The sequence below is a fragment of the Rhinatrema bivittatum genome, chromosome 1 (genome assembly GCF_901001135.1).
Source record: "Rhinatrema bivittatum chromosome 1, aRhiBiv1.1, whole genome shotgun sequence".
Taxonomy (NCBI): Eukaryota; Metazoa; Chordata; class Amphibia; order Gymnophiona; family Rhinatrematidae; genus Rhinatrema; species Rhinatrema bivittatum.
Window position 1 is genome coordinate 703127031 of NC_042615.1, and position 15271 is coordinate 703142301.

At 41.2% G+C, this 15271-nt stretch overlaps 1 protein-coding gene across 2 annotated transcripts in view; it reads left to right on the forward strand.

Moving 5' to 3' along the window:
* CD180 (CD180 molecule) overlaps positions 1-13720 on the forward strand; it is a 51896-nt gene extending 38176 nt beyond the window's left edge. For both annotated transcript variants that reach the window (XM_029575886.1, XM_029575895.1), the window contains exon 3: positions 9907-13720. In XM_029575886.1, the coding sequence (XP_029431746.1) occupies positions 9907-11641 (1735 nt within the window). In that variant the 3' untranslated portion in view covers positions 11642-13720. The remainder of the gene's footprint in view (positions 1-9906) is intronic.
* The last annotated feature ends 1551 nt before the right edge of the window (positions 13721-15271 follow it).

Below are 15271 nucleotides of genomic sequence, written 5' to 3' on the forward strand. Positions count from 1 at the left end.
GATTCAAAAGCGAAATTGGGTGGTATGACTTTAGGTAACATACGTCCTTACCAGGCTTTGGCAGTAAAACTACAGTGGCCAGGTTATGCCTCAACCTGGCCACTGTTAAATTGTATCTCTTATTATTATTATCGTTAGTAATAAAATACAATAAAAGAAAATTACAATGTTAACCGCTGTGAAGGCTATGCCGAGACAACGGTATATAAGTACCAATAAACCTTAAACCTCAACTCAAATTCTCCACGGAATTTGAAACATGTTCTTTAGTGGCTCTGAGACTTCCAAGATTTTGTAAAGCCTGGGCCAAACCCATCAAGTCCTGGTGCTTTCACCAACTTTAGTTGCAAGATCGACCTTTGTATTTTTAACTCTGCAATTGGAGCCTCAAGTATACCATTATTCTCCTCAGATAACTGGGGTAATGAAAGTCATTGAAAAAAACCTTCCCTGTCTGCCTGGGACTGGCTATGTATAATGCTTTATAAAAGGATTCAAAGGTGTCCAGAATAACCACAGTTGGTACACACTATTTGCCCCTACAGGTTGGCCACTAGATGTCCCTAGGTCCTTATATATGTTAACTATCTAGAGAGAATACTTCTTTTCAGCTCCTCCTCAAGAGGCAGTCTGAGTGGGTGGATCCTGTTTATAACGAGGGAATGAGAGGAATAGATGTGATCTTTTAGTTGGGCTCTTGAAGAGGACCGAGCTCTGTTTTTTTCTGTTGCTTAAGTGAGGCTTGTACCCCTCTTTAGGTAAACTTTTGTTTAAAGGAAATCCCTATCAGCATTGCCTGCTAGTGCAGGGCTACCTTGAAGTTAAGAAAGACATTGATTGAGAGTTTTGACTTATTTAAGGAGTTTTATGACTGGAGGTGAGAACTTGGAGCTTTTTGGGAAATGACAACGCCTAAGAAAAGGGATTACGTTGTTGGTGCTCACTCCAGAGTAGATTTTTGTCTGTTGAGGAATTTTGTTCAGGCTTTTAGTTTTTGAGGAGGCTCTTTTTGCCATTCCTTCTCATTTGGGCTGGGGCTATTTCAGCTCAGTCCTGCAGTGGGATTTGGACCTTTTCTACTGGAAGGTCAGATCCTTACAGAAAAGAGTAAAGTCATCAGAAGACCCTCCATAGGATCCTTCATCCCTTGGGACACAGACACGGACTGGGTAAACATTTCAGATCAACAGTGGACTCTGATAGGACTGTTCTTTGCTCTAATATCAGATACTTTACTCCTGTGCAAAAAAGGATTTCCCTCAAGGGGCTGAGTTTTCTGGACACTTAAGGAAAAAGTTGGGAATTCCTTAAGGAACCTCGGTTTGTGGCTTGTACACAGAGAGAAGGGACATGCATCTGTTATTCTGTTTATTGCATTTGAGCATTGATTACATTTTTTAAAACAATCATGAAAATCTTTTTTTTGTACACCCAGTCCTGTTGTCCTGCTTCATCTGTCCCAGCTAAGCATCAGCACCATATGAATTCTGATGCACAGATAAAGGATTCACTTCACCACTGGGGCCATAGAAAGAACTCATCCCTGGGGTACCAGCATCAGGAGGGAATAAAGGGCAAGAGAGACAGCCCCTTAAGAAAGAAATTTGTTTGTGTGACCTTGGAAAATATGCCCCTCCAAAGAAAAGGGCTACAATGTAACATGCTTAGCTTTCTCTTGCCAGACTAAGTTCGCCAGCATTTTCCCGGACTTATTTCCCCACTGGCGTAATTTATATTTATAAAACCATATATTTGCTTGAACTCTACTGAATAGAATTGAGTTTAGTTCCTTCCTAATTTTATTTATGCGCTCACGAGAAGCAGGTTCCATGGTTTGTACATGCATCCTTTCCAAGTCAACTAATTGTTTTGGTTAGTGCCAAAGTTCCTTTGTTCCCAGATTTTATTTTATGTGAACAATAAGAAATTATTTGACCCCTGAGTACTGCCTTGGCCACACTCCAATAACCCCCCGCATCAACACCAGGAGTAAGGTTATGCATTTCCTAACCTTCCCAACAGTCCTTCAGATATTTGACAAAATCTTTATCTTCATAAAACCAAGGCGGCATGTGTCAATATTGGGAAGGTGATTTTCCCCCACCCAGTGAGAGTTGAATGACAACCATTGCATGATCTGTAAATACCAGTCTGACCATGTCACTATATGAAAGTTTATCTGATTTTTATGCTCCGCTTTTCGGCACTTCAAAGCAGATTACATTCAGGTACTGGTTATTTCCCTGTCCCCAGAGGACTCGCAATCTAACATGGTCATTTATCATTTCATGTTAGGGCCTTAATGGAGAAATAACTACGCCTATACCCGCACATGCCATTTTGGGGAGGGGTATGGAGGGAGAGAGAGAGAGAGCAAGCCTCTGTATAGAAATCAATGTGTCACTCTCTATTTATGCCACTTTTTGAAGCTAGGTAGAGAGTGCATTGTACAAATCAATTCCTCTTGTACCTTTCATCAATTCAAAGGACAGAAAATCTTCAGTGATGTCAACTTCTCTGTATGTAAAACTGTCCCCCAAAACTACCCCAACCCCAAAATCCACACCGAGATAAAGTACCTCCTCTTATAGTGACATATCTCTCCCCCCACCCCACTGTGTTACCTATGTGATGTGGGAGCAGGGTAACTAGCCTAACTATGCCCCTTCTAGGCCTAAGTTTGTACCTGAAGCAATGGAGTGACTTGCCCAAGGTAACAAGGAGAAGCAGTGGAATTTGAACTCTGGTCTCTTTGGTTCATAGCCTGCAGCTCTAACCACTAGGCTACTCCTACATCATCTATTCTTGAATACATTTGGTGTGAAAGAGAGAAATCAGAGAATTCTAAATCAAGATGCTGTTTTTCACTAAGCATCAATGACCTCTAATTCCTTTGACACATAACCAATTCCCATTTCAGACTGATACTTTCTCGGTGTCTTAGGGGGTTTACTATCAATAAAGGGGTTATCTGTTATATTGAAATCCACACCCAAAATTAACCCATAATCTTCCCACTGCAATACCTTGGAAATCAATTCTGAGAAAATTTATGCAAATAGCAATTTGGCAATATGTATTAAGCAGCATAAGTTTCTGCTCATATAGCGTACCAGCTATCAGAATATATCTCCCTCCTAGGTCAGCTACCTTGTGTTCAATCTGAAACGGGGTATTCTTACTAACAAGGATAGCCATTCCTGTTTACCGGTCTGTAAATAAATTTTCCCCACCCACTCTTGGTACAATTTTTTGTGCTGATCATCTGTTAAATACATCGCTTGCATAAAAGCAAAATTTGCCTCTCTTTTCCTCAGCTCGGTTAACTTCTTTTTTCTTTTAGTTGGAGAATGGAGACCCACTATATTAACAGAACAGATTATAATATCACTCATGAGAGAAGTCAAGGATTCTTGCAAACAAATTCAGCCAATACCAGAAGTGAATCCCCCAGCTCAGACTCACTCCCCGTTTCCATTGCATCACACTCTGTTTCCTGGTTCGAGCGTAGTGTAACTCTCATTTTAACTCACTCACTCCCCCCATTCTCCTCCTCAGCTCCCTCCCTCTTAAACCTTCCTATGTCCAGCACCCCTCAGTTCAGCCTAGGAATCTTCTCTCTCTACAACATCGCACAAGCATATAAGAGTTTCTATTGCCCATTTAACCAAGGTCAGGCTGGTGTTTGCTTATTCACTTGACGTTTTGGGGAATGGATATAATTTTGCCTTGCTGAGCAGAACTGCTCATGGGGAAGAGGACTGTGAGGATTCTTCCCTTTCCAGAAGCTTCTATTTTGCTTTTATTTTATTTTTGACAAGGGCCACGGGCCTGTGCTGGGAGTATGACCCTGTGTACAACTTGTACTCCATTTCACCAGACTGAATCATTGCTTTTGTGGGAACTGGATTAGATTGTTTTTTTTCTTTTTCTTGCTCTGCTCTTTGTTTTTGTTTTGCTGCCTTTTTTGAGAGACTGCATAGCTACTTTATTTACTCTTGCTTTGGCCTGATTGCGAATAGGACCAAGCTCTGGCACACTCTGCTGTCCCTGTTGCTGCACAAACACAGCCTAGGAGGGACTGGGTAGAGGGGGAGGGCTGAACTGTACGCAGAAACTGCAAGCAGGCCCACATGGATCGGACTTTACTGAACACCTATTTTTGTGGAGTTGTAGCATCTCATTCGCTGAGGCTCAGTCTGGAGAGCTGACCCTGATACAGGGTACCTGCCACTCTTAGCCTTGGGGTCACAGTTTCACACCTTCTCCCATACCCTGGAACCTATCCAAAGTACTCTCTCCCGTTTTCCCTAGCTCCTACTCCTCCATCTCCAGTCCTTTCTACCCTCTTTGTATTCCTCTACATTTTGGTTACCCTCTTCCTTCTATTCCTTCCACTGTGGCCCTTCCCTATTTATCTCTCTCTCTCTCCTATTCTCCTTATGGAATTTCTCCCTCCTTCTCAGTTCTCCATCTCCCATGGCCCCTTTTTAGCTTTCTATCCACTCAATCCAGTGGCAACATTCCCACCTTCTCCCTCATCCCCTGCCTTCCCCTCTTTATGTTTTGTCTAGCCTAGACACACCTGTAGGAGCAACAGGAAAGAAAAATTGGCACATAGCCTAGAGTTGGCATGTGTCCTTAAAGGTCCTGCAATGATACCACTCCAGCACTGGTTCTTTGGTTACAGGAAACCAATGCAGTAGGAGGCAGGATCTTTAAGCTCGTGCATACAGGCTCCAGGCCCTGTGCCAGTTTTTCTTTCAGTGGCAGACTGGCCACTCATGAAGTATATTCATGAGCTGATGGCATAGTCACTGTACAGCTTCTTCTATTTCAGGGGTGGCCAACACTCGTCAGCAAAAGTCACAAACAGGCCTGGTTTTCAGGATATCTACAATGAATATGCACGAGATAGATCTGCATGCACTGCCTCCATTATATGCAAATCTATCCCGTGCATATTCATTACGGATATCCTGAAAACCAGGTCTTTTTATGGCTCATGAGAACCAGAGTTTGCCATGCAAAGTCCTTTCACAAATTGCTGCTATATCTCTCCCATTGATGTATGTCGCCAAGTGTCCTGGTGCATTCAAACCAGCAGCCTTACCAGCTGGGAATTGCCCCTTGCTTACTTAGATGCACACGAGTAGCAGGCCAAAGGGCAATGTTGTGGATTGGACTTATGTTTTAATTAGAGGCCAATGAGATGGAGGGTGTAGGAGTATTACCACAACTGGTAGACCATAGTGAAGGCATTGCATTCCATGCCATTTCCACTTACTGATTTCTGCTGGTTAAGTGCCAAATGCAGAATTTGCAGATTCAGTTCGCAGCACAAAGAACTGTGGGCACAAGTATTTCAGTTCCACCTATTTGGCAAACCATCATCATATTCCTGAAATTGTTGCAAGTATGAGTGAACAAGATTCCCTCTGCACAACTTACAACATTGTCATCATCAGAGCAAAGAAGCTGGACAAGTATTCTCTGGAGCCTTTCCACCCCTTCCTGCTTTCTAGCAGCATCAGAGAAATTTCTAAGAGACATTGACTTTGATATGTAAGGTAAAGCCCAGTGCCTGCATCTCACTAGCTTCAACATAAGAAATTGCCATGCTGGGTCAGACCAAGGGACCATCAAGCCCAGCATCCTGTTTCCAACAAAGGCCAAACCAGGCCACAAGAACCTGGCAATTATCCAAACACTAAGAAGATCCCATGCCACTGATGCAATTAATAGCAGTGGCTACTCCCTAAGTAAATTTGATTAATAGCCGTTAATGGACTTCTCCTCCAAGAACTTATCCAAACCTTTTTTGAACCCAGCTACACTAACTGCACTAACCACATCCTCCGGCAACAAATTCCAGAGATTTATTGTGCGTTGAGTGAAAAAGAATTTTCTCCGATTAGTCTTAAATGTGCTACGTGCTAACTTCATGGAATGCCCCCTAGTCCTTCTATTATTCGAAAGTGTAAATAACCGATTCACATCTACTCGTTCAAGACCTCTGATGATCTTAAAGACCTCTATCATATCCCCCCTCAGCCATCTCCTCTCCAAGCTGAACAACCTCTTCAGCCTTTCCTCATAGGGGAGCTGTTCCATCCCCTTTATCATTTTGGTTGCCCTTCTCTGTACCTTCTCCATCGCAACTATATCTTTTTTGAGATGCGGTGACCAGAATTGTACACAGTATTCCAGGTGCTGTCTCACCATGGAGTGATATAGAGGCATTATGACATTTCTGTTTTATTAACCATTCCCTTCCTAATAATTCCTAACATTCTGTTTGCTTTTTTTGACTGCTGTAGCACACTGGGCCAACGATTTTAAAGTATTATCCACTATGATGCCTAGATCTTTTTCCTGGGTGGTAGCTCCTAATATGGAACCTAATATTGTGTAACTACAGCAAGGGTTATTTTTCCCTATATGCAATACCTTGCACTTGTCCACATTTAATTTCATCTGCCATTTGGATACCCAATCTTCCAGTCTTGCAAGGTCCTCCTGTAATGTATCACAATACGCTTGTGATTTTACTCTGAATAATTTTGTATCATCCACAAATTTGATATCCTCACTCATCGTATTCCTTTCCAGATCATTTATATACATATTGAAAAGCACTGGTCCAAGTACAGATCCCTGAGGCACTCCACTTACCCTTTTCCAATGAGAAAATTTACCATTTAATCCTACTCTCTGTTTCCTGTCTTTTAATCAGTTTGTAATCCACGAAAGGACATCGCCTCCTATCCCATGACTTTTTAGTTTTCTTAGAAGCCTCTCATGTGGGACTTTGTCAAACGCCTTCTGAAAATCCAAATACACTACATCTACCGGTTCACCTTTATCCACATGTTTATTAACTCCTTTAAAAAAGTGAGGCAGATTTGTTAGGCAAGACTTCCCTTGGGTAGCTTAAAACCTGGCTCTTCCACCAGGCCTACCCAGACTGTCCATGCACATCCAGTCATTTCTACTAACTTATGCCTCCTTAGTTATTACGTTAATATTTTACATCTCCAGTTCCTCTTTTCTCGCTCTCCTGCTTAGCTTTCTCTAGTTGTTGTACTTTGTTGTCCCCTCACCCGTCCCTGTTCATTGTATTTTCCATCTATCTTTTGATGTAAACCAATATGATGTACCCACTAATATCGGTATAAAAAAAGCCTTTAAATAAATAAATAAGTAAATAAATCCATGTTGACTGTGTTCCATTAAACCATGTCTTTCTATATGCTCTACGATTTTGATCTTTAGAATAGTCTCCACTATTTTTCCCGGCACTGAAGTCGGGTTCACTGGTCTATAGTTACGCGGATCACCCCTGGAGCCTTTTTTAAATATTGGGGTACATTGGCCACCCTCCAGTCTTCAGGTGATTTAAGGATATGTTACAAATGGATGATTTAAGGATAGGTTACAAATTTTAACTAATAGATCAGAAATTTCATTTTCGAGTTCCTTCAGTACCCTAGGATGCATTCCATCCAGTCCAGGTGATTTGCTACTCTTTAGTTTGTCTATCTGGCCTACTACATCTTCCAGGTTCACAGTGATTTCGTTCAGTTTGTCTGACTCATCACCCCTGAAAACCATCTCCGGAACTGGTATCTCCCCAACATCCTCATTAGTTATCACGGAAGCAAAGAATTCATTTAGTCTTTCTGCACTGGCCTTATCTTCCATAAGAGCCCCTTTAACCCCTCTGTCATCTAATGATCCAACCAACTCCCTCACAGGTTTCTTGCTTTGGATATATTTTTAAAAGGTTTTATTATGAGTTTTTGCCTCTATGGCCAATTCAAATTCTCTCTTCACCTGTCTTATCAGTGTTTTACACTTAACTTGACAATGCTTATGTTTTATCCTATTTTCTTCAGATGGATCCTTCTTCCAATTTTTGAAGGTTGTTTTTTTGGCTAAAATAGACTCTTTCACCTCACCTTTTAACCATGACGGTAATCATTTTGCCTTCCTTCCACCTTTCTTAATGTGTGGAATACATATGGACTGTGCCTCTAGGATTGTATTTTTAACAATGTCCATGCCTGTTGAACAATTAACCTTTGCAGCTGCATCTTTCAGTTTTTTTCTAACTATTTTCCTCATTTTTATCAAAGTTTCCCTTTTGAAAGTTTAGTGTTAGAGCTGTAGATTTACTTATTGTCCCCCTTCCAGTTTAAATTTGATCATGTTATGATCACTGTTGCCAAGTGGCTCCACCACCGTTACCTCTCTCACCAAATCCTGTGTTCCACTAAGAATTAAATCTAAAATAGCTCCCTCTCTTGTTGGTTCCTGAACCAATTGCTCCATGAAGCAACGGCTGGTTTGTTGCTCAAGCAAACTGATAGCACTTTCAGCACATGACCTGTCCTCATCAAGTTTTCTGAAGTGTCGATCCTCATTGTGTTTTCTAGAACCTGCAGTCCACCATTAGCCAGAACAAACAACATCTTTCCTTAATTGCTATAAGCTAAAATCTGATGGAAATCTGTTATAATGGCCAAGAATGTATTTGACTTGCTCAGCAAGGCAACCATTTTCTGCAAGCCATCTGCTAGGCAGACAGCCATTTTATTTCTTCTTGATGCAATAAAGGATTATGCAGGGTAGTAATGACATAGAATAGCGCAGAGTCCACTGAGGAGCCAAGCATTTTTACAAGAGCAGAAATGCCCCCAGACTTAAAGATGGCCCGTAAGCTTTCACAGTGATGGGACAGGTTATACAGCGTTCCAGCCTCAGAGTGAGCATTTTCAGCATCATTTGTTTTCTGAATGTTATGTACAATCACAGATACCATCTGGGGAGAGTGCATACCATCAAGACAAGAAGCTTTCTTCTTAAACTTCATTTTTGATTCAGATGTCTTTCCCCCTTCTCTAGACCAGAAGCAGGGTGGGAGGTGTCTATCATAGTGGCATTTTATAGTCAGTAGGGCCCTCTGCACTGGAAGTTGATGTTATGATAGGCACTGCTTGTTCCTGCTGCTGACCTGGGGAAGGAAGAAAAGTAGGAAATAAACCAGGCGTGTTTTCACTTGCTCCTCCTGCCATCAGGATGGGGTTAAACTAGGTAAGTTGGGTTCTGAGCTGCTAATTGAATCGGCTAATTCTGTGCTATGTCAGTGCCCCGCTAAGCCAATACCCTGTGCAAACATATGGTTGTATCATGCTGGCCCCGATCTTGGCAAGTCTCTCACCTCAGATTTTATAAGCAGTTGAGTCTAAACTGAGCTTCAAGATACACCTCATCACTTGGTCTAAATGGAAATCTGGGTCGAGTCAGAGTTGCCTTGGATGCACAAAGGCAGCTCTGGTTTTAATATTTGATGCATCAAGCCTTTCAAGCCTAATTTAAATGCAGTTCAAACTGAATTATAACTAGCTTTCATATACGACATCTAATTTTTATGCAAAGAAACCTCATATTAAATTTTTCTACATGAAGAAAATGCAATTTCTTTCTAGAAATGCTTCTTATGTAAATAAAATTAGAACTATAGAAAGAGTATATTCATGAGCTGATGGCATAGTCACTGACTAGAGTACTCAAACTAGAAAACCCAAATTCATATCTCATTACTGAGCCCTGTATGACCTTGAGCATATTTCTCATCCTCCCCCTCTCTTCATTCCCTTATCTTGCTGCCCAGCCTCACTTCCTGCTGCAATGTGGTTTTGAAATGCATTGTCAGTCTCCAAATAATTGTACTCCCCTAGCCCTCTATCTTGTGTTTGCTCCCCTAGCCCTCTATCTTGTGTTTGTAAATACAGTTTTGAACACAATTTTTATCTTTGAAAAAAGTATCTAGAAAATCAAACTCCTTTAATTCATTTAATGCTGACACTAATCTTTTCTCCTTTTTTTTTTTTTTTGTTAAAGGTGCCAAATTAACTGGGTGTACGAAGAAGCATTTCAAAGCAACCCTAAGCTGCAAACAATTATATTAATTGGCAACCAACTGATGTATCTTGCGGACACAGCCTTTGTTGGGCTAATATCTCTGAAGCATCTCTTCTTAACCCAAACAGGTCTAACAAGTATAGCATTTGTTCCAATGTACAATTTGGATAATTTGGAGACCTTGGACATAGGGAGCAATTCAATCTCATCCATGCAGCTCCCAGATAGTTTTCCAGTTAAGAACCTAAAAGAATTTGATTTCCAACTGAATGGCATAGAAAACATACTAGCAAAAGATGTGAGCATTCTTAAGCAGAGCACCAACTTAAGCCTCAGCTTAAAAGGAAATTCTATTAAATATATTGAGCCCAGAACTTTCAATTCAAACAATTTTTATAGTCTGAACTTTGCAGGTTGTGCCAATAGTGTTGACCTCTCTGTCATTTTGGCAGGACTAATGGGTGTAAATACTCACATTCTTAGGCTTGGTAGATTTGAAGACATACAAGGCATACCTGAAATAACCTCCAGCATGCTGCAAGGTCTCTGTAATATTTCTGTAGCTGAACTGAGTTTCGAAAACATGCATTTTTTTGACTTTTCAGCCTCCACATTTCAGTGCATGACCGGGCTACAAAAACTGGATCTAACTCGTAGTCACATTAAGTTATTTCCTCCTGGCATTGGAAACATGAGCTTGCTACGAGAATTAGTTCTGAGCCAAAATGTCTTTGAAAATCTTTGTGATATTAACTCAGCTAGCTTTCCTTTCCTAACTCACCTTCACATCAATGGAAACTTTGAAACTTTGCAGATGGGCTCCGGCTGCTTAGAAAAACTCTCAGAACTTCAATATCTGGATTTAAGCTGCAGTAGAATTGAAACGTCAAATTGTTGTAGTACCGAATTGAAAGGACTGAACAACCTGAAGCATCTGAATTTAAGCAACAATTACCAGCTATCCCTCCAAGATTTGGCTTTTCCAGAAGGCAGTAAATTGGAGCTCCTGGACTTCAGTTTTACACGTCTTCAGGCGCCCACGAGCCCTTTTAACAAACTGAAATTCCTCCGTGTCCTGAACCTTTCCCATACCTCCATTGATACTAACAACCAACATCTTCTACAGGGCCTTCCCAGTCTTACCACACTTGTCTTCAGGGAGAATAGTTTTCTTTCTGGCACCATCCAGAATGACAATTTATTCCAGTTTGTGCCCAATTTAGAAGTATTAATCTTGTCTTCTTGTGAGTTGAAAGTCATAGGACACCAGGCATTTCACACCCTCAAGAAACTGAAGCATGTGGATTTAAGTAACAACAAGCTAACTGCATTGAGTAGCAATGCATTTACTAACCTTAACAAAATTTACCTCAATTTTGCTTTCAACAGGATTCAAATTATACCTGAAGAAATGGTAAATAAAATATCTGATAACAGCACTATCAATTTAAGTCATAATCCACTTGATTGTACTTGTTCCAATATTGAGTTTATATTGTGGTATAAACAGAATATTGGTAAAATTGAAGACCCTGAAAAAACCATGTGTGGTACACCCAGACCTATCGAAGGTACTAAACTGTCCACTGTAACACTGTCGTGTGGGGTTTCTACTGCAGTGATTCTCATTATTGTATTAACGCTACTGCTCCTAATCACAGTTTCAACAGTTGTGATCAAATATTTTTTGAAAAGAAGATATCACTTAATCTAAGTCTTTCAGATAAAAAAAGATGCTTATCATACCTTAGAAATGAATTATTTTACAGTGTTTTCAGTTTACTCATATACATATAACATTCACTGAAATGAAACATGTGGTTCTATCCAATGACTTAAAAGACAGTTGGTTTGTATATTAAAAAATATTGAGGACCATAGTCAGCCGCTGTGCAGCTGTGCTAATTAGCCAGTTATACATAACTGGCTAACTAGCAGGGTATATTGAGCTCAATATACCCAGTTATCTTAAAGTTAGTCGGTTATATAACTGTCTAATACAGCCTGACCAGAGTTAGCCACAGAAAGTAACCGGTTAACTGTGAATATCGGAATTAGCCGGTTAACTTATGCGGCTAATTCTGCTCCTCCCCAGAACGCTTCCTCCCGCCCCCGGAATGTCCCTTTAACATCTGGCTAAATTCTAGCTGGGTAACTAGTTAGCCGGGTTGAGTTTATCTGGATAAGGGCTGAATATAGCTGGGTAAGCCATATAGATGGATAACAATTACGTTACCCTGTCTAAATGACTTTTGAATAAGGACCTCATTTTTAGGTGATATATTTCTTTTTCTAAAGCTTTTATTTAAAGTCTGAAATTATTTCACTGTACATATGTTATTGCAGCCTGTCACAGGATTTTTTTTTCCTGTAACTTTAGCTAAGTTATCATTATGTGAGTTTTACATCAGCATTTTGCTGTCTGTATCCATCCCACCTGTACAACTGCTTGGACTCTTTGGTCCCCTTTTATTGTCAAAGCACTGGAAGAGAAGTCACCTTAGAGCTTGCATTCTTTAGTAGCAGCTGAGGATGCTGTAAGAGCAGGCACTGATTGTTTGTCTCACACAAACCCTAAAGTAAAACATCCAAAACCAAAGAGGCTGTGCATTCTCCTGGGTGGTAGCCCTTAGCAGTCTTTCCAGGCCATGGGGGCTTGCCATTTACTCATTTCTTTAAAAAGGCAGAATAAGCTGTTTCACGGAAAATTCTGAGTTAAAAGTTTAAAGCTGAGACTTAAAAGAACATATCATTCTTCCTGTCTGTAATGCAATGAGAATTTTGGTACAGAAAGAGAGACTCGAAAGATTATAGGCTTTTTCACTTTGCAAAACATTTGATATGAATGGTTGACAGGATTACTACACATATGCCTTGTTAGCTATACGGCTAAAAGATCTTCATGAAAACTGTTCACAAGATCCATAAATCAAACCGATTGCTATTACAGTAATAGTGAAAATATTCAAAGATAAAAGCCATGTGGCCACCCTGACCTGTGGACAAAGGGCACAGCATGGCAGCCATTTGCTTGGTCAGAAGGCTCTTGGCTGGGATCTGGAGGGCGCCCTGACTTCCAACCCTGGCCTAATGTCGGGCTGGCTAAGGTGATTTAGGATTGCTGAGTCGGGGGAGAAGTGCAGGCCGGAATGGGGTTGGGGCAGGGCACAAGAGGCCTGGGTGAGTCCAGACGTGGGCTCTTACCTAGCTGCCAGCTGCTGGCAGCTAGGTAAGAGCCCTACTTCTCAACGAGGCTCAACACACCCAGGAAAGCTGGGACCTGGAAAGGGGATCCATCGCAGCTTTTGAACTGTAAAACTGGTAGAAATTGGGAGTTCAGCTGGGCTTCTTAGTGTTTAACTACCTATCATGCTATTTTCCTTTAAAGTTTAAAAGGTCAAATTCATGTAGGATGATGTAGGGCTGGAGAAACCTGCTCACATACCGTAATGGCAGATGCAGGCTTTTCATGCACTGCTGAAATGAACAAGACAAAAAAACATTCTAGTTTAAAGCAGAAGGGTTTGGCCATCACTTGCTAGTGAGGGGAGGTCAAGTCAATCACTGCCTTCCATGGCTGGATTGGGCCTCCTTACCCAAAGTCAGCACCACCCATTTGAAAGTTAGCAGAGGCTGGGCCTTCTCCTTGCCCCTTGGTTGGCTAGGAAAGCACCTTTAGTACCAAAGCAGTATCCAAGAGAACAAAATCTTATGCATACCCAGCTGATCCCTCAGTGGAATATAATAATGAATTAAATGGATTAATAAATGAAAGCTGCAACTATTGGCGTATCCAAAATCTGAGTCATGTCTGGTTTTTCTTGGGAAAGGGGGAGAGAGCGGTAGGGGGGGGGGGGGGTGGAAGGGAGCCTGGGACCTGCTAAATTAGCTAGACATGATCGGGCTGCCCATTATAAATCTGGTTGAAGGATAGGAGGTGGTTTAGTTTTTGTGAGGTAGACAGGTAATCCATATGACTTTATAAAGCTCAAATGTAATACTTTGCAAGGTCAGTGTTGCATCATAGTAAATGTTAGAGGTGAGTAATTCTGACCCTTTAGTCACTGGCCCTTTAAATGAAAAAAAAAGAAGAGAAAAAAATTCAATCTACAGGAAGCAGGAATGAAAATAGGGTCATCAGACAGAACTATTTCTCTTCTACATGTAGGATTTTGACTGGGAAGATTTAAACTTATTTTAAATTTATTCTCTTTAAGCATGCCTACATTCATGATCCTTTTCTCTCTCATTCCCTCCATGTTCTTGTCTTGACAGAGGACTCAGCTTCTGTTGCTGCTGTCATGGAGATTATCATTTCTTCCATACACCATGAATATTAAGAACATAAGGTCAGACCAAGGTTCGACAAGTTCAGCATCTTAGCTCTGAAGGTGGCCAGTCTGGGTCAAAAATACCCAGCAGATCCCCAATAGTTGATCTATTTCTTGTATCTCATTACCAGGGATAAGCACTGGCTTTCCCAAGTCTACCTGCTAATAACTGTTTATAGACTTTTCCTTCATATTAACATAACGATGGCAGCAAAAGAGCAAATGGTCCATCTAATCTACCCAGCAATTTGCTTATGATAGTAATTACTACTCCTTCCAGATTACCCCCATGTGTTTTGTTAAGAGTAGTAACTGCCGCTCCATGCAAGATATCCCCATTATACCATTCCTTTCTTTAAGTCTTTAGGCATCAACTGTGTTTGCTCCATGCTCTTTTGAATTCATTAACTGTTCTTGTCTTCACCACTTCTTGTGTGTGGGGGGGGGGGGGGGGGGGGGGCATTCCAGGCATTCACCACTCTCTTTGTGAAGAAATATTTCCTGATATTGGTTCTTAGTCACCCCCCCTGGAGTTTCATATCATGACCCCTAGTTCTACTCTTCCTAGCGTAAAAGGTTTGAAGTTTGTGATTCGTTGATACCTGTCAGGTATCTGAAGGTCTGTATCAAATCTCCCCTGCACCTCCTCTCCTCCAGGGTATACATATTAATATCCTTCAGCCTCTCCTCATAGGTTTTCTGAATAAGACACCATACCATTTTGAATGCCTTCCTCTGAACAGTTTCCATCCTGTCCCTAACCTTTTTGAGATACGGTCTCCAGAACTGAACACAGTACTCCAGGTGAGTCCTTACCAAGGATATGTACAAGAGCATTATCACATCCTTTTTCCTGCTAGTTATACCTCTCTCTATGCAACCCATAATCTTTCTGGCTTTAGATTGGCTTGGCAACCTTCAGATTGCCAGACACATTGTGTCTGGCAATCTGAAGGTTGCCAAGCAATCATCCCAAGGTCCCTCTCCTGGAGTGTGCATGATAGTCTTTCACC